We start from the raw sequence: 20,146 nt of genomic DNA on the forward strand, positions 1-20,146 counted from the left end.
TTAATTCAAAGCAATATTTTGAGTTGAACCAACATAATGTTTTAAGTAAGGTGAAGATGTTTTTTTGCCACAATAAAAACACATATCTAAGTAACATGAACTTAATAATTGTCAACATGAATGCAACTATTTAAGTTGATCCAACATATTGTTTTAAGTAAGGTGAAGACACTTTTTGGACACAATAAAACTGCATTTCTAAGTAACATGATCTTACCAAGCACCGCTTGTCACCATGATGGTAACTCTCCAAAAACCCACATTAACACATTAACTCTTCTAAATTAGCATAACAAAACCCTAATTACTGCTAAATCTCCCTTACCATTAATCTTGTGCAAAAAACATTATATAACACTTAATTTTAGCATTTACTCTCCCTTTCAAGTGCCATGGGCAAAGCATGATGGGAAATATAAATCCCAGCCCAGTTAAAAGAAGTGTTCATACAACTCAAAACAATGAAACACATTTACACGTCATCAGATTGTATTTTACATTAACAGAACTTAAAATTAAATACATTTTTGATAAACTATGACAAGTCATGATAGTATATCAAATCAATAGGCATAATTTGTGTGTCATCCAAGCTCAATAAAATAACAATTACAAGTAAAAAGTCTAACAGCATTTCAGAACTTGATTTTTTATTTCACAACAATATATATATTTAAGTAATGACTAAAGGTCCCCTGAATTAGTTTTTAGAGTGCAGGAAATATAGGTGGGGGAGTGAATGGACAGCACTTTCTTCATTACCCACAACTGAGGTGACATTGAGCAAGGTACCTAACCCCCAATCACTCCCCGGGTGCTGCAACAAAATGGCTGCCCACTGCTCTGGGGGTGTGTGTGTTCAATACTCACTGCTGTGTGTGTGCACCTGCATGAGTAAAATGCAGAGCACAAATTCTGAGTATGGGACACCATACTTGGCTACACGTCACTTCACTTATTTCAAATAAATGCTGTTTTTATAAATATTAAAGGGGACATATCATGAAAATATCTGTATTTAAGTGCTATAATCGGGTCCCTGGTGCATCTACCAACCCAGAAAATGTGAAAAAGCACAACCCAGTAACTTTGCTTTGGTAAGCCTTTCTCTGCAAGCATATGAAAAAAAGAGCTGTTCAGATTTCGCTCCCCTTGTGACGGAGGACGAGGATCTTATTATAATATTACCACCCCTTAATCTGTATGTTTCCACCATTTTGTTTTCGCAAGCGACGACGGTGTACCGGTTACACTGGTCCTGGAGTGCAGCTGTCCTGCACAGTTTAGCTACAACACATTTGAATGTCTTCAGGATTACTAAAGCTACGTGAAGGAAGGTGAATTGGGTCGGAGCAAAACTCTGCAGGACAGCAACGCTTAAGAACGACCGTCCCTGAGCTTGTGATATGTTTTAGCTATGTAAACATTATCACTGATCTGTTAATGGTTATAATAGTAAACATGAGCCTCCTAATCTCCTGGCATCTGAGCCACTAAGGATGCAATGGTGTAATTTTATTTATGAAGGGAATGTGTCCAGATAAATTCATATACCAATATGTGCAAATCATTTTACACCAGACTGCTTTGCACACGAGGGTCAGTAAAACAGAGGATTTGCACAGAAGTTAATTCTCAAAGATGGATCAATACCAACTTTTCATGATCCAGTTTCATACATTTCCTGATGTTTGCAAATTGTCTTTCTAAATGTGTTTCGTTAGCACGTTGCTAATGTAATGTTAAATGTGGCTATAGTTAATATTGTTTCTTACAGTATTCACAGAGACCAGAGCCATGTTGTTATTTTCTTTTTTAACTTGAAAACTCTTGCATTCTGTATAATTCATAAACGCATCTTCATTCTTATTGAGTGTCTTCAACAGTGTGAAGCTTTAGCCACGTTAGCCATGCAGCATGCAAACTCATTCAGAATCTAATGTTAGCAAACATCCACAAACAGTTTGTAATGATCTATTTTGAGAGTTATATTTGCTGTGTGAGCTTCTGCTGTATTATTTATGTCTCAGTGTATTGGAATCTCAAGCTTGGGGTTTCGGAAGTACAAGCTCATTTGCATTTAAAGGTACACACACCAAATTAGCGCATTTTTTCTCCCATCCAAAAATAGGCAGTTGAAACATGGTATTATAATAAAATCCATGGGGTATTTTTGAGCTGAAACTTCATAGACACATTTAAGCCTTTAAGCAAGCACAACTGTTTTTTAACATTGATAATAATAAGAAATATTTATTGAGCCGCTGTCACGTTTGGTGAACTAGGAAATCCAGAGAGTAGGATCCAATTGCAGTAATCATTTTTTAACAAAACAACCAAAAACACAAGGAGCAGAGCATCTATTGGAACTTATTTTTATTGAAACAATAAAAAATGACACCAACAAAACAGCCATCGAAGGAAAAGACTTGACAAACAACATGAGAAACACAAGGGTAGTATATACAGACAAGATAACAAGGTAACAAGAAGCACCTGCGGATACAATCAAGGGAAATCAATGAAACAAAGGGACTACAAAACTAGACACAAGAAACAGGAAACTAGAAATAAAACATAAAAATCTAAACAAACAGAAAACATGTAACAGCAGCAAATCAGCACAATCCACAATATTAATGTTTTACTGTATTTTTAATAAGTGCAGCCTTGTTGAACATAAGATAATTCTTTACACACACACACATACATCCATATACACAAACACTTAGGTAATGTTTAGGGCTCTAGCACCATTTACAGACTCTTATATGATTCATCAGTGCTGCATCAGTATAATGCATAAATATTAAGTGCTCAGCATAGACATGATTAATTCCTGCATTTCAACCATTATTTAGCTTGAAGCACCCAGCTATACTGCTGCATGGCCTGTCATGACAGATGTTTCTTCTAAGGGCTTTTGGACAGTTGTTAACTTACTGCATATCGTACAGAGGAGGCCTAGTCCCATAATCACCTCCACACTAAAGATGTGTGTTGATGTCAGTGAAGCCACAAGGGAAGATGAGTTCTGAAATGAATGGGCTGCCACTTGCCCAAGATTTAGCCTCACGTCTCGGCTGGCCCATATCGATTTGAATCTGTAAGCCATGCCTGTGTGAGGAGAGTGTGATAAAGCACAGCATCTCATTGCATAGAGTTCATGTGGGAAAATCTAAAATGGTGGAATAACTGTATGTTGTTACATCAAGGGTTTTAAACTCGATCACTAAATGCACATACGCACAACTTTGTGCATGAAATATGCGTATGATTTCATCATTCATGGATCATGATTCATCAATAACTTTTGTTCTAAAAATGATTCTACATTTATGAAAAATACATCTAATTGGGGAGAGGTGGCTTATGAAAGCGATTAAAGGTGCCATAGAATGGAAAATTGAATTTACCTTGGTATAGTTAAATAATAAGAGTTCAGTACATGGAAATGACATACAGAGTCTCAAATGCCATTGTTTCCTCCTTCTTATATAAATCTCATTTGTTTAAAAGACCTCCGAAGAACAGGCGAATCTCAACATAACACAGACTGTTACGTAATAGTCGGGATCATTAATATGTACGCCCCCAATATTTGCATATGCCAGCTCATGTTCAAGCATTAGACAAGGGCAGGACGTCTGGATGTGCACAGCTGAATCATCAGACTAGGTAAGCAAGCAAGGACAATAGCGAAAAATGGCAGATGGAGCAATAATAACTGACCATGATCCATGATATCTTGATATTTTTAGTGATATTTGTAAATTGTCTTTCTAAATCTTTCATTAGCATGTTGCTGTTAAATGTGGTTAAAGTTACCATCATTTCTTACTGTATTCACAGAGATAAGACTGAACTTTGTTTATGCTGTTTAAGGCAGTCGCAAGCCTGGGGGGCGGGGAGCACGAGAATTTAAAGGGGCTGCGCGCTGAATCGGCGCATATTTAATGATGCCCCAAAATAAAATGAATAAAAAAATATATATATGGGGTATTTTGAGCTGAAACTTCACAGACACATTCAGGGGACACCTTAGACTTATATTACATCTTTTGAAAATGCGTTCTACGGCACCTTTAAATTTTTTTATCTAATTCATTACATGATGTGCTGGATAATTAATCAAATTAATCGCTAATTAATCGCACATTAAATTTGGCTGTTTATTGCTGCTCAGAGGTGGCGTGAATGCATTTACACTGCAATTATAATCAAGTAATGCCATGAGATGAATGGGTTTTAAATGGGTTTAATAAAATGGTTAGTTCCTGTCCTTTATTCTGATTGGTCAATAGCTGTGTTTTATTCACGATAAAACACGGCTATGACCGCTTCACCCAACGGTTCTGTGTATCACTACACAACACCCTTAGCAACCACTCTTAGCAACGTAAACTGAGTGAGCGAGTTTATTACCTGCATTCAGATTTAGCATTTTCCTTCAGGTAAGTCCTATGTTCATAATAAAAAATCAGTTTAAATGTTTGATGTATTATCTTGTCCTTTTAACAGTTAAGGGGTTTTCCCTTGACTGACAGTCGTTAGTCAAAGCATTTGTCAGTTGCGTCTTGTTCCATTTTCAAAACAATTCAATCTTTTCAATGTAAAAGTCTTCGCTACTGACTGACACACTCATAAAGACAGTCTTTGCTGCCATCTAATGGCATGAAAATGTAACTTCTGTTGCTCTTCACAGTCAAGGACATCTTTTCCAGTGGAAGGAAAAGTTTTCATGAAAGTTTTATTGATACATATTTTTTTGTATTTAATATTTGTATTGTGTGGTAACCGTTTTATAAGAGCAATAAGGGTAGTGCTGTATCGTGAATAAGTCACGGCCTTCAGCTCTTGTACCTTATTGCTTACTTAAAGGTAGTTTGTCCAAAAATGAAAGTTCTATCATCATTATTTACTCACCCTCATGTTGTTTCACATTTCTATGACTTTCTTTCTTCTGTGGAATATAAAAGAAGATAATTTGAGAAATGTCTCAGTATTTTTTATTTTTTTTTCATACAACGGAAGTAAATGGTAACCAAAACAGTTTGGTTACCAGCATTCTTCAAAATATCTTCTCTGTTTCACAAAAGAAAGTCATAAAGGTTTGAAACAATGGAGACGCACAACATTTCTGCTGTGGCTTAATAGGTAATATATAGAAAATATTACCCATTAACGTTTGAACATAGTTAAGAACAAATCCATGTGTGAATGAGTGAAAAGTAGCTCTTTCAACCAACATCTTTGCATTTATGAATTATAATTTGGTTAAGACGCTAAAATGGAAAATGTTAACGCTTTATTAATTCGATTAGCTTAGTAGTTTAGCTAATACCAATTTTTTTAAACAAAGTGTGTGTATTATGTTAAAATTTACAACTTTTTTTATAAAATGTACTTAGAAAAGTACAAGGACATTCAGCTGTGTGTAGATGAATTGAGTTTGCAGGTCTCTGGAAGTCACCTTGGCTTTGTCAGGTAGAAATCATGTGTATGTTGTCAAGTCTTTGAGGTCTGAGCCTCTTTCTCTGCTTAATATCAACATTAGGAAAGAAATAAGATCAGTAGTATCAGCCCTGGCTGACATTTTCAGATTGGAAATATATTTGATGTCAGTTTTTTTATTAGGCCAATTTAAATCAGCTTTGTGCAGATAAGGTTCCTTGATTTCTCCGCTGTCTTTTTTTAGGAGCAAATTAAAGAAATTATCAGTGTCGGCAGCAGCTGGCCGTTATTTACACACCGATTCAGGAGCTTTGCTTAGTGATCTGCAGTCAGTTTACTTAATTATAATAAATAGATTAACCTGAATAAAAATATAATTCATTGTCAGATAACAACATCACTTTCATTGACAAAATGTTGGATGTATTTGTTTAATCCTTTGATGGTCATCAGTTAATTTACCAGAATTTATAAGTTCCGTCCTCTGAGATTATTAAAGATACAGAGGCTTGCTTCCCACAAATGAAAAGTTGTTATCTGAAGAGAAATTATCAGATGTTATTTTTCAACGAAAGGCAATGCTCCTGCCCAAATTGTAAAGAGAAACAAGTAAAGTGTCTTGAGAACAAGTTCATCAGGCTGAATTCTTTAGCTAGCTTTACAATACAGCACCATTTTTCTTTTAGAAAGCACAAGTGCAAGTGTTTAACGCTTAACCTTCAGTACAATAAAAATCAATACATGCACCATTATGTCTATTTGTTTGCTGGAGTAATGGCAGTGGCTAGAGTGAAAATGCTGCCTAACAGTCAGGCTACTTGTCTTAAAACCTTGAGTTTCTTCTGCAGTATAAGCCAGAGGCCGTAACTGATGATGGCCCAGGTTTGTAATTTGGATATGAGTGATGCTTTCATTTATCTCTGAAACAATAGCACATCATTTTAGCATGTGACTTTAGCACTATTTTCTCATCTAAATACCGTGCTGCAAGGATGGCTCTCTCTCTCTCTCCATCTCTGTCTATCGGTCTTTCTCCTTTCTTTCCTCCTCCTTTTCTCTGAGAACCGCCTGATATCTCCAAGGCTATTTACTGTCGGTTCCCCACAGATCTGCCATCAGTTAGAATCCCACTCAGTGTCAGATTCTGCAGACCTTAGGATCTCAGTTGGCAAATTTCTCTGTGCTGCATTACACACACATGTCCTTGGATACAAAATAGAAAATCTCACTGTTAGTGATTCTGGTCTCAACCTTTTACAGTCAGGCCCAAAAGTCACATCTGAAAGGGTGTTATCTAGCAAAACGATTGGTGATTTAAAAAACAAAATTAAAAAATAAAATTGTATATACTTTTTAACCACAAATGCTCATCTTGCTCTAGCTCTGCGATGTGCCACGCATTACGTAATCCTGCTGTAAAGGTCACGCGATGAGCATTTGTGGTTAAAAAGTATATACATTTTTATTTTTTTTTTAGAAAATGACCGATCGTTTCGCTAGATAAGACCCTTATTCCTCGTCTGGGATCACGTAGAGCGCTTTGAAGCTGCACTGAAACTGCAATTTGGACCATCAACCATTTGTACCCCAGTGAAGTCCACTATATTCTGGAATGTTTTCTTCAAAACCCATAATTTCTTTTCGATGAAGAAAAAAAAAAAAAAACATCTTGGATGACATGGGGGTGAGTAAATTATAAGGAAATTTTAATTCTGAAGTGAACTAATCCTTTAAGGAGAAACAGACACAAGCCTAAAGACATTATATTAGACTAATAATATTTTATAATATTACTGTTTTTACTATTTCTGATAAATAAATGCAGTTTTAATGAAGACTTCTTTCAAAAACATAAAAAAAAGACCCCAAACTTTTGAGGGCATCTTTGTCTGTTGTCACATCTAGTATCCTGCCCTATTTTTTTCCCTCCATCTAGCCATTTTTGAAGATAAGAACGTATTACATAAGATATTATGAAATTAAATAGTTCTCAGACTTTTAAACCCTGCTATTTATGAGCACCCCACACTGTTCAGTTGGCCATTTGTTTCTCAGTTACCTCTTGTGACGCTGCAACGCTGTATGTCACGGTAATTATATGTATTTGCATTGGCGTTAACCACCCACTACGCAGACCCATCAGGGAGTCGATTCTAATTGCCCACCCCCTAACTTTTAATAAGCGCTGGTGACCGCTAGACAGTTTACGACAGCTCTGGGGAATAGCGTAAAAGCCACACTCTTAATCCACAAGAGCTATTCATTTTCTTGATTGTGCAGGATATAATGCCACCCGTCTCGCTCAGCAGATGTACCACTGATCTTATTGTCTGACGTATCACAGAATCTGAGTCGGGAAAGTTCAGAGAGTATGCTTTAGCTCGGACTTTTTCAAAGTATTTAATCGCATTTAATTTGTGCTTTGCATCTTAACAACCAGCAAGCATAGCAAAGTCAAAATCCAATTCCACAATATGACTTTATACTTTGGTAAAATCAATATAGTCAGTCATTTCTTGGTCAAAGTCATTGAACGCAGCATGGTTTGTTTACCTGTGGGTCCAGCATGCACTGACACCTGTGGTCCCCTGCCATTAGCCATCAGAGCTGGGCGCCCCACTTTGAGGTGTGAGTAGATTATGAAGTAGTCTATTACCTTTGAGAGGGCTGTGTGCTCTGGTGCTGGAGAGATTATAGGTCGACCCATGTAGCTTTACTGCCTGCTCAGAATGGATAAATGGCTGTGGCTCAGAAGGACTGTCACAGATGAATCTACCTCAAGGTCAGAGGTACAAACACAGAGGTCACAGTGCAGACAGGTACTCTGCAGCAAAAACACTCTGTATGATAAGATAAATGTTCAGATGCATAGTAATAGTTGTGAATGATATCAGTAACTATGAAAGAGAGAATTCAATTTGCTTCCCGATCTATTGAAAAACAATTCAGGTGGTATGGATTCAAATGTTTGTTGAAATTCTGAAATTGAAAACCCTGTCAAGATAATGATACACAGGGCAACTTTTTGAGCAGTGTTGCTGGGCGATGTTGATTGGGCACTTTCCCATTGAGAATGGACAACAAATTTCTATCTGAATACTTTAGATCGCCATTCTGAATGGGAAATACCCAAGCAACATCGCTCAGTAACATTGCTCAAAAAGCATCACCTTCAGGGTTTAAGAGCATCAAATTCCCATGACTCTGTAGTACATCTGTACTGTATGTCTAATGAGGTTAATGCTAACTGGCCCATTTGTTGTTTGGTTTTATTGTTGTTTTAGGAGATTTGCTGCGTTCTGGACGTATCACTGGATTGACAGTAAATGGAGGTTGGTCCACTTGGGGCCCTTGGAGCCAGTGTAGTCGGGATTGCAGCTCAGGTGTCCGAAATCGCAAACGCACCTGCTCCAACCCCAAACCCAAATATGGGGGAATCACCTGCCTCGGGCCGGCCCAGGAGTTCCAGGAGTGCAATACTACACCATGTCCAGGTTAGTTTCCCTTCTCCAATGTTTTCCATTCATATTTTTGTGACACACTGCTTCTCCAGGCACTGGAGTTGTCACTGTCAGGTGTCTGCAATTAAATGATATTTATAAATGTCATATATTTGAAATGATAACTATACATTTTGCTGTACACTACTTTTCAAAAGTTTGGGTTCGGTAAGTTTTTTAAATGCTTTTGAAAGATGTCACTTATGTTCGCAAAATGATATTGTAAAATATTCTTACAGTTTAAAAGAACTGTTTTCTATTTTAATATATTTTAAAATGAAATTTACTCCTGTTATGGCAAAGCCATTACCTCGTCCTCGGTCTTCAATGTCACATGATCCTTCAGAAATCATTCTTATATGTGAATTTCTTATTATTATCAATGTTGAAAACAGCTGAGCTGTTGAAAACCTGTGATACATTTTTCAGAACAGCATTTATTTGAAGTAGAAATGTTTTGTAACATTATGAAAGTATTTACTGCCACTTTTGTTTACTTTAACGCATCCTTGCTGAATAAAAGTATTAATTTCTTTAAAAAATCCTATTGACCCCAAAATTTTGAATGGTGGTGTAATTTTGTCAGCTTTTCTCCAGTTGTGTAAAATTAAATGAATTGATAACTATAAATTGTATTCATTACATATGTAAAAAAAAAAAAAAAAAACTTTCGTCAAAACCAGCTTGTGATAAATTAATTTTTTTAGATGTTAAAATAAATTCTCATGCTAGAATTAGGACAGAAATGTGTGTTTTTTGTGTACCGGTTATGTAGTAGGGTAGTCAGTTATATCATAGTTCGGCTTAGTGGAAAAACATCTCAAAGAGGTTAACATATCATCTGGCTCAGCTCCTATTTGTTGGAAAAGGAAAACAGACAGTAAGAGCTACATTCATATATTATGTTTACTTTGAAGACTATCAAACAACACAAATATAATAAAGAGTTATCCATTCTCTCTTCAAATGTTAATATATTTCATGCACTTTAAAAATAAAGGTTCTTTATTGGCATCTGTGGTTCCACGGAGAACCTTGCAATCTTTCCATAGAAAAAGGTTCTTTAGCTTATTAAAATGTTCTTCACTCTAAGAAAAAAAAAAAGGTTCTTTTAAAAAAGAACGGCCAAATAACTGAAAGCTTCTTTGGGAATGTGGAGACAATCATGCAAACTGTCCTCCTTCAGTCTGTTTCTGGTGTGTAGGGAATAAAAAAGAAAAGTCAGGCATCTACAAACAATAAAGAAGAGGTAACCCACTTTCTCGTGCAGTATTTGTATGAATGGAGGACAATCTCCCTGTTTTAAGGTGCGAGGACCCCAATTTGCCGGCGGAAATGGAGAGAAATCTCTGTGGCATCGTTGTGTGTAATCACATTTCAGGCTAATTACACCGGCAGCGACGGGAAGGCAGGATTCAGTCATTAAAAGGCTGGTGACAATGGTGTACACCCTCTCTAAAGTTGAAGGAGGGGAAAAGCTCTCTAATTAAATGAGTGCTCATCATTATGTGTGTCTGGAAATATGCTTTCTAAATGGAAATGTGCTTCTTGAGTATTTTATGATACCTAACGATGAGCAAGACACAATCAGGCAATGCAGAATTTGTTTTGCGATCCTAATTAATCAATAGCCTTGTTTTTGGAGATGAATGTCACCCCAAACCATCAAAGCAGGGCAGACTGTAGTTTATAGAGTCTTGCAGTCTCTCTTCATGATATGCTGGAAAACTAATTGCTGCTCAGTCTTAATTTTACAGCAGCTGTTTTCTAACAGGAAATCACATATTTCCTGTAAAGTGACAGTAGCAAGACCAGCGGGACTGCTTCATTAACAAAGACCTCCAGAGGTTTTAAGACCTGATTAGCCTTATTGATGTTTTTCTCTACAGGAATAATTGCCAACATATCAGGAATCACTGCGCAAATTTCATAAAATTGGCAGATAAATTGTACAGCAAACTGAGCGCACTGTCGATCAGTAACTCTGCTCTGCACTTCACTAAGTTAATTCAGTTCTTGTCAACTTCCAATAAAACATCTTAGTAGAGCTTAGATTCAATAGCTTCTTTGTACAGACGACAGAATAATACAGATGACTTTCATCAAGCGTATCCCAGCAGGAAGCTTGGAAAAGAACACATCAAATTGCTCTATACCTTCATAAGCGTCTTTGAACTGGAGCTTGTCTGTGACCAATATTCTCACTGTCTTTTATTGGTTCCTTCTGCCTAGCTAAATCTTTATACGTTCAAAGTCAGACCTTTGAAATGCATTATTTTGTTTTGAGACAGACAGACAGAGGTCTCATGGTTGTTGTTGTTGCGGCTCTGAAACGAATGAATCTTTTCTTGTCGCCGGCCACACAGTGGGCGACATGAGCTGATTTGTCATTTTTTTGCAATAGAGAAGTTATAATACATGGTAAAATACAATATTTGGTTTATATACACCTTTTAAAGAAGTTACCTTTTCTATTTTTTCACCAATTATGTGAAATACAGTGAGTCATAAAACCTTCACTAGCAACTATCCTGAGCTGTGACGTCAAAGGCCACAGACAAGAAAAAGTAAATTTGACCTTTCAATTCACAATAACAGTATGATAGCAATATCTATAGAAATTTAAAAAAAGATAAATTCATTAAATTCATCTTTAACTTTATTTTGTGTTTTCTCTGTTTTTGGCCAATGAATCACACTCTAAGTATGAGTACAGGGAGGCAGAGAGACCGTTTGTAACCATAACTGTACAAAAGCATACAAAAAGAACTTACTGTTGATTGGCACTTCCTGCAGACTGGGGTGTCTTTTTTACTAAATCCAAAAATCTCCAACACTGGCGAGCAACACTGGCAAGTGTCTTGCTTTCCTCTGACATATAAGTTACACTCTGCAATTGTCTTCTTTTTCCCATTTTATGAAATATTTACATTATCATATGTGTAGTATAAACATGATATCAGTATTTCAGTTTTTAAATATCATGGTTATCGCTAATACCGGTATATTGCGACACCCCTAATCTTACTTGGAAAAATCCTGTTTTGTCAGTGTAAATGGCTAATATTTAATGACTTTCAGTGGAGAAAGATTCATGCTAACTAGTACCAACTTCTGTACCAAGGCGGTACTGAAATTTTAAAGGTGCCCTAGAACCAGTTTTAACAAGATGTAATATAAGTCTAAGGTGTCCCCTGAACGTGTCTGTGAAGTTTCAGCTCAAAATACCCCATAGATTTTTTTTTTATTCATTTTTTTAACTGCCTATTTTGAGCCATAATTATATATGCACCGATTCAGTGCGCAGACCCTTTAAATCTCGTGCTCCCCCGCCCCCGAGCTCTTGACTGCCTTAACCAGCATAAACAAAGTTCACACAGCTAATATAACCCTCAAAATGGATCTTTACAAAGTGTTCATCATTCATGCTGCATGCATGCATCAATTCCTGTAAGTATAGTATTTATTTGTATGTTTACATTTGATTCTGAATGAGTTTGAGGCTGTGCTCCGTAGCTAAAGCTAACATTACACACTGTTGGAGAGATTTATAAAGAATGAAGTTGTGTTTATGAATTATACAGACTGCAAGTGTTTAAAAATGAAAATAACGACGGCTCTCTTGTCTCTGTGAATATAGTAAGAAACGATGGTAACTAACCACATTTAACCACATTTAACAATACATTAGCAACATGCTAACGAAACATTTAGAAAGACAATTTAAAAATATCACTAAAAATATCATGTTATCATGGATCATGTCAGTTATTATTGCTCCATCTGCCAGTTTTCTCTATTGTTTTTGCTTGCTTACCTAGTCTGATGATTCAGCTGTGCACATCCAGACGTTTTGCCCTTGTGTAATGTCTTGAACATGAGCTGGCATATGCAAATATTGGGGGCGTACATATTAATGATCCCGACTGTTACGTAACAGTCGGTGTTATGTTGAGATTCGCCTGTTTTTCGGAGGTCTTTTAAACAAATGAGATTTACATAACAAGGAGGAAACAATGGTGTTTGAGACTCACTGTATGTCATTTCCATGTACTGAACTCTTCAATTTTTCATTCGATGGCACCTTTAAAAATGTGACAATACCAGCAGCTCACACGGGAGCGTTTGGAAGCAGGCATCTATCAGCGGATCCATAATATATTCACTGATAGACGGACTGAGTATGTGAACACAATGGCCAATCAGAGGTGTCCACTTAGCAGCGCTCAAAATGCTAGGGGGAAATGCTGGTATCGTCACACTTTTAAAATTTCAGTACCATCTTGGTACAGAAGTTGGTACTTTTGACAACCCTAATGCTAACTAGGCTAACCTTGACTCCTGCCAAAAGTTAAAGGGATAGTTCACCCAAAAATGAAAATTCTGTCATCATTTACTCACCCTCATGTTGTCCAAACCCATAAGACTCCGATTAATCTTCAGAACACAAATGAAGATATTTTTAATGAAACCTGAGAGTTTTATGTCCCTTTATTGAAAGCCTAGCTAACCAAACCTTTCAAGATTCAAAAGGGTCTTAAAGGCATTGGAAAATCCATATGAACCAAGCGGTTTAATCCAATTCTTGTGAAGAGACAGGAAACATTGATTGACACACATACATAGAGCACACCACACATTGTAAACACAGAAGCTCAAACATTTATGCGTGATTCAGAAGAACCAATGAGGTTTGCTCTATACAGCGATGTGACGCACATATAAGTGTGTGTTTATATGTGAACACAAGCCTAAATAAATCTGTTCATCATATAAAGTGATCATGTCTCTTCACAAGACTTGGATTCCATAGAATTAAACCACTCGATTCATACAGTATAGATTCATCGTTATCTGGACTTTCAATGGAGGGACAGAAACCTCTCAGGTTTCATTAAAAATATCTTACTTTGTGTTTCATAGATTAAGTTTTATGGGTTTGGAATAACATTAGGGTGAGTAAATGATGACAGAATTTTCATTTTTAGAATGAACTATCCCTTTAAGACATTTTAACATAAAATTGGATTTGTTTCTTATACTGTATACTATTTAGCATACAGTTTTTTAATAGTAGGCATTATACTGTGCAGTATACAGTAATCAGTAAGCTAATATTCCATACTAAACAGCCGAAATCTACTCATGTCAGTGACATAAGCTCTCTCACCCCTCTTCTACAAACCTGTCAGGGCTAATGCTAATGTAAAATGAGACTCACTATATGCTTGTTTTCCTTTAATTAGCACTAAGGCAGTCGTAGTATTTTGTGAGTTGTTCTCTGTTCCCCCAGTTGTCGAGGTTGATGACCCTGAGCTTGGCACTCGCCGAAGAGGGGAGGGAGTGAATTGATGGTTCGTTTAGCCTCATTAATTAGAGCAGGGGTCAATGTGAGAGCGCGAGGGAGAGGCAGGGCTCCGGAGCAGATTGTGTGAACAGCCTCTCTTTTCATCGACCCCCTGATTCTCAGCAGCCTCAGCATCTGGATTTAGCTTGTTTTGAATCCTGATGATTTCATTGTAGTGATTGTATCAGAGATAACTAGGGTGATGTCATTTATTCATATTGTGGAACTAGATGCATAAATGTCCTGGATCTATTTAAATTAAATGGTTCACAGTGGACTTATAATCATTGTTTCATGATCAAAAACAGCCATAACCCTGCTGGAAAAAATACAGCTAAAAACAGCTGGTTTAAGCTGAAAAGTGTACAAAATCCTCTCTAAAACCAGCCAACAAGCTGTTTTTCCCCCAGTATGGAATTGTTTTATGTCACTATTTTTATCATCTCTCACTCTTTCAACAGGCCAGTGTTCTTTTAAGAGTTTCATATGTAAATGAGTTATGCAATAATTTGCTAACCTCTTTAAATGTGAAATGAGTAACAACCCCACCAAATTTCTGAATATTGAATAGGTTCTGATATCTAAAGCATAATAGTTCTGATGCTTTCTGAATGACTTGTTTTTGCAGATCATTTTCCATAAATGGTTGTGTTATATAATCCACACTTGCCACTATCAATATGAAGTATTGTTGCACATTTATAGTTGCAATCACACTCATCACTCGTCACTATTTACTGAAAGAAATCTAGTCCCTAGACTCTAGTCCCAAAATTATTCACGACACAAGCGTAGTAGTAATTTGAGTGTCCTCTTTTCCTTATCTTTCAGTGGATGGGAGCTGGTCGTGCTGGTCACCTTGGTCTAAATGCTCGGTGACATGCGGAGGAGGCCACTACATGCGCACACGCACCTGTAACAACCCTCCACCTGCCTACGGAGGTGACATCTGCCTGGGTTTGCATACTGAAGAGGCCCTCTGTAACATCCAACCCTGCCCTGGTACACACGCTCACTTTATCACGTGCATGAACTCAACCTACGTGAACTCACACACACACGCTCACACCTTGACTCCAACAGGAAATTACATGGCTTTTTTCCGGATAGGAAGCCTTTGTCTTGTACCTGCTTTCCTTTCGGCATGTCTCGTGTCTAAAGCGGCCCGTGGGGGAATGAAAGAAGAGGAAATCAAAATGTCACACTTCATAGAAAAGCAAATGGTAAAGCCGAGCTTGCGATACGAAGATAATATGCATAAGCTCGCAGCAGGGAGTGCAATAGAGGAGGGCGAGATAAGGCGATTGATGACGGAGTCAAACCCCGCACATTGATCCACGGAAAGGTGAATGGGAGAAGAGAGCTTGTATTCAAATGTCAGTCCATCCATTAGCCAGAACTGTAGTGAGGTTACGGAGTGACCTTTTATTAGCTGCGTTCAGGTCTATCTGTCACACCATTCATTACACGCTCGCGTATAGCTGTACAGTGCAGCCGGGAGACCGAGGACGGGAAAAGTGAGGGGAATGCTAATCAGAAGACCCTGTGTGGAAGTTCTCCTAAGCTGAATTTCAACCTTTTTAGGTTCTGTTGAAGAGTTTGGTTTAAATTCGCTAAGAGGCCAAATAGATAATCGGTTCACTCATACCATAACCACATAACATGATTTTAACCTTTCCTGCTGGAAAATAAAAGTCTAATATGCCAAGCATGTCAGGGACCAAATTCACTAAACGGCAAATTTGCATGTTGCCACAATCTAATGGCGGGTTCAGACTACACAATATCAGCCAGATTTCTGTGAATTGTAAATGACAATGGCTGTCGTGATGCAAGAATTGATAATTTCTTCTCTTATAGTGTGTCATAGCAGACGACAACTGACTTCACAATATCACGACAGAAAGGCTAGCATGTTCATTTTTTTTCCGGTCCTCCACGACGGGTTCCGTCACATCTTTGACGGTGACCAATTGGAGCACAAAAGCTTCAAGGTGCAATCGACCATTCGCAAAAACCCGCCCCCTTTAGTTACTGTTGCTTTGTCTGACAAGCCATGCCGATCTCTCGCCACACATGTTCTCACGCAGTGAAAATATGGTCACCGTGATTTTGCCAAGTAAGACATGTTCCTGGATCAGCATATTTTGTTGATCCTGGAACAACATTCTTGTCTAAATATTTTGTCCTAACCCTATTCCTACCCCTAAACCTAACCCTACCCATAATTTATCCCTAAAATCAGAGGGAAATGATACGTGAATAACACTGACGTAGAAGCACCTAACCCTGGTTGTAAGCCTAAAATTGACATAAACTGTAAACTTTTCCCTCAAATCTGATTGGTTGATTGGAATGTTGATCCAGGAACATTTTGTACTTGGTAAAATCACGTTCACCGAAAAGTACATTGCGGAGCAAAGAGGACACTGACAATGCGTCAACAGACAAGACAGAGCAGGTTACTTTTGATATGAAACAAAGTCTCAAAGTCTTTTAAATTTTGTCATTTTTAAAGAAATTTAACAATAAATACCGTTTTGTGGCTCTTTAATGTGTTGTGACAGATCACTGTAGCACCCCAGTTCAAGCGGCTCATGCACCGATCATCTCTTCCTACTAGTTCATTTATCGCATCAAATAAACATGAATGAACATCATAAAGAATGTTGTTTCAATCGCGGAAAGACGTCTGTACACACCATTTTTCAAGTTCATGTCAACCTACGTTAATCTGCTAACTCCCCTGACTGCTTTGTCGGACAAAATGGCGGATTTGGCGTTATGATTGGTTATATCGCCTGTCAATCAAACTCCTGGCGAAGGGTCAATTATGCAATGGATGAAAGGTTCGTGGAGCTATGGCAACAATATTTCTGCCTTTATGATGTTTCCTCGAGGGACTACCACGACAGAGTAAAAAAAGTTAAATGATGGCGAACGATAGTGCTTTAGCAACCTGGTGAGTACTGGAATTAGCATTAAGCTAGAACAACCTTTGTTTGTTTCCAATGACTTCACACACGTCTTTAGAGATGATTGGTCAGAAAGGAATGTGCAGTCTGACATGTTTCTTGTCCGTAACAAGAAATTAGTAGTCAAAATTGCATAATCTGACACAGACAAAAATATTGTGTAGTCTGAACCCGACATAATAAAAGCGCTGATATGAGTAAAAGTTTTCGGGTGATCTACTAAAAATAAATTTATTGTCATGTCAGGCATAAAATCAGTTATGACATGCCTTTTGGGGGGCGGTAAGTAATGGAGCAAATACCACTGATTTGACTACCGCAATCCTTGTCACCATTAAAGTCACCTTCCAATTAAAATTAAGCCAATATACCTGACTTCCTGAATTTTCATATTTTATTTTGTTTTCTTAATTTTTACTCAGAATCATTTTGCCAGTGTTTTTTTTTTCCTGTAAAAACGTATTTTTAAAGGTGCCCAAGAATGCTTTTTAAAAGATGTAATATAAGTCTAAGGTGTCCCCTGAATGTGTCTGTGAAGTTTCAGCTCAAAATACCCCATAGATTTTTTTTAATTAATTTTTTTAACTGCCTATTTTGGGGCATCATTAACTATGCACTGATTTTTTCAGCGCGCCGCCCCTTTAATTCACATGCTCCCTGCCACACGAGCTCTCGATTATATTACAGCACATTTACAAAGTTCACACAGCTAATATAACCCTCAAATGGATCTTTACAAGATGTTCGTCATGCATGCTGTATGCATGCTTCGAATTATGTGAGTAAAGTATTTATTTTGATGTTTATATTTGATTCTCTATGAGTTTGAGGCTGTGCTCCATGGCTAACGGCTAATGCTACACTGTTGGAGAGATTTAGAAAGAATGAAGTTGTGTTTATGAATTATACAGACAGCAAGTGTTTAAAAATGAAAATAGCGACGGCTCTTGTCTCCGTGAATTCAGTAAGAAACGATGGTAACTTTAACCACATTTAACAGTACATTAGCAACATGCTAACGAAACATTTAGATAGACAATTTACAAATATCACTAAAAATATCATGCTATCATGGATCATGTCAGTTATTATTGCTCCATCTGCCATTTTCGCTGTTGTTCTTGCTTACCTAGTCTGTTGATTCACCTGTGCAGATCCAGACGTTACTGGCTGCCCTTGTCTAATGCCTTTCATAATGTTGGGAACATGGGCTGGCATATGCAAATATTGGGGCGTACACCCCAACTGTTACGTAACAGTCGGTGTTATGTTGAGATCCGCGTGTTTTCCGGAAGTCTTTTAAACAAATGAGATTTACATAAGAAAGAGAAAGCAATGGAGTTTGAAACTCAATGTATGTCTTTTCCATGTACTGAACTCTTGTTATTCAACTATGCCGAGGTAAATTCAAATTTTGAATCTAGGGCACCTTTAAAAAAGAAATAAGTAATGTCAAATGAAAAGTAATGAATGGCAATCTTAACACAGTTGCATTAACAATAATAAATAAGATGGGCACTTCACATGCCCTCCCCTCTACATAACTTTGCATCTGATTTGTACTTGTACAGAGAGCTGGTCTGATTGGTCCGAATGGTCCCCCTGTGACTCATCAGGGTCTCAAGTTCGCCTGCGGCACTGTGACGTCCTGTTTCCTACCGGCAACCAGTGCTCTGGCAACAGCAGTGAAACTCGTGCCTGTCTGCCCATCTCTAACTTCATCCCAGGTGGGCACACAAACACGTACACACATATATACACACCCAAACACTTGCCATATCGACCCCTGGACAAACAAGGATCTTCCCTTATTGACAAGAAGTAATGCGAGACACACCAAACCATTGATTTCTGCAGTGCAGGGATAATTAGCCTCTCATCCTCTGCCTTGTCTAAGTGGCACGATCGAACAAATGCATTATAGTGATATGTTTCATGTAGCATTAGCATTCATACACTCAATACCTGAGATACTTCTGCTGTGAGAAGTTTTACAAACTCGAACATGAGGTAGCTAATTGAAGGAAGGAACATCTTATCTTAGAATAACTGTACTTCCTGCTCTGGTGATAAGTGTCTTGAAAATATTGAGGTTTTATGTGATCAACCATTTTGTAGAGATGGAAATAGCTAAACATATGATCGTCACGGGAGTTATTACCTCACTTTTGCTTACTGTTTAGCGCAGGAAGTGAATTTTTAAGACTATTCTGTAAATCTTGCATAAATATTGTCTTCTCTGCAGAGCCCTTGTATCTTCTTGCACAGAGTAACATTCCATTACAGCTCATTTGAAAAGTTTTAGACCTCATTTACTTCCATTACTGATCATAAAAATGTGTCGCAGGTGCTACATTCCATATTCAGCTCTTTGAATTTCACAATAACAGGTTGAGTTTGAAATTTGCTTGCTATAATGTTCTGAAACTTCTAAAGATCTCATTTATCAGCCTGACGGATTCATTTCCGTGTTCCTCCCTTGATGTTTTTTCTTTTTTCTCAGAAACGTCTGTTGCACGTTCAAGTCAGGAGGAAAGATGGTGTGGAGGTAAGCAGCGTATGCAGACACTTAAGTAGTGTACAAGCAGACTTGCATCGCTCTGCTGGGGTTTGACTGTACATTATCCCATTTAGTACACGGCTACTTGCCAAATAAATAAATAAATACATGGACATAAAATATTGATTTAAGTTAAAATTATTATTATCTTATCTTAAAGTTACCGCTAATAAAAAGCCATGTTTTTTGTGAATTTGTTTTCTTTTTTGAAAGACATTAATACTTTTATTCAGCAAGGATGCATTAAATTGATCAAAAGTAAAAGTTTATAAAAGTAATTTATAATGTTACAAAAGATTTCTATTTCAAA

At 37.4% G+C, this 20,146-nt stretch overlaps 1 protein-coding gene across 2 annotated transcripts in view; it reads left to right on the forward strand.

Moving 5' to 3' along the window:
- Positions 1 to 20,146, forward strand: part of sema5a (sema domain, seven thrombospondin repeats (type 1 and type 1-like), transmembrane domain (TM) and short cytoplasmic domain, (semaphorin) 5A) — a 182,683-nt gene that overhangs the window by 155,200 nt on the left and 7,337 nt on the right. For both annotated transcript variants that reach the window (XR_007182444.1, XM_048174264.1), the window contains exons 17-20: positions 8,739 to 8,948; positions 15,133 to 15,303; positions 18,848 to 19,003; positions 19,780 to 19,824. Coding sequence is in view for 1 of the 2 variants with exons in the window: in XM_048174264.1 (XP_048030221.1) it covers positions 8,739 to 8,948; positions 15,133 to 15,303; positions 18,848 to 19,003; positions 19,780 to 19,824 (582 nt within the window). In the remaining variant the exon portion in view is untranslated. The remainder of the gene's footprint in view (positions 1 to 8,738; positions 8,949 to 15,132; positions 15,304 to 18,847; positions 19,004 to 19,779; positions 19,825 to 20,146) is intronic.

The sequence above is a fragment of the Megalobrama amblycephala genome, linkage group LG22, assembly GCF_018812025.1.
Source record: "Megalobrama amblycephala isolate DHTTF-2021 linkage group LG22, ASM1881202v1, whole genome shotgun sequence".
Classification (NCBI taxonomy): Eukaryota; Metazoa; Chordata; class Actinopteri; order Cypriniformes; family Xenocyprididae; genus Megalobrama; species Megalobrama amblycephala.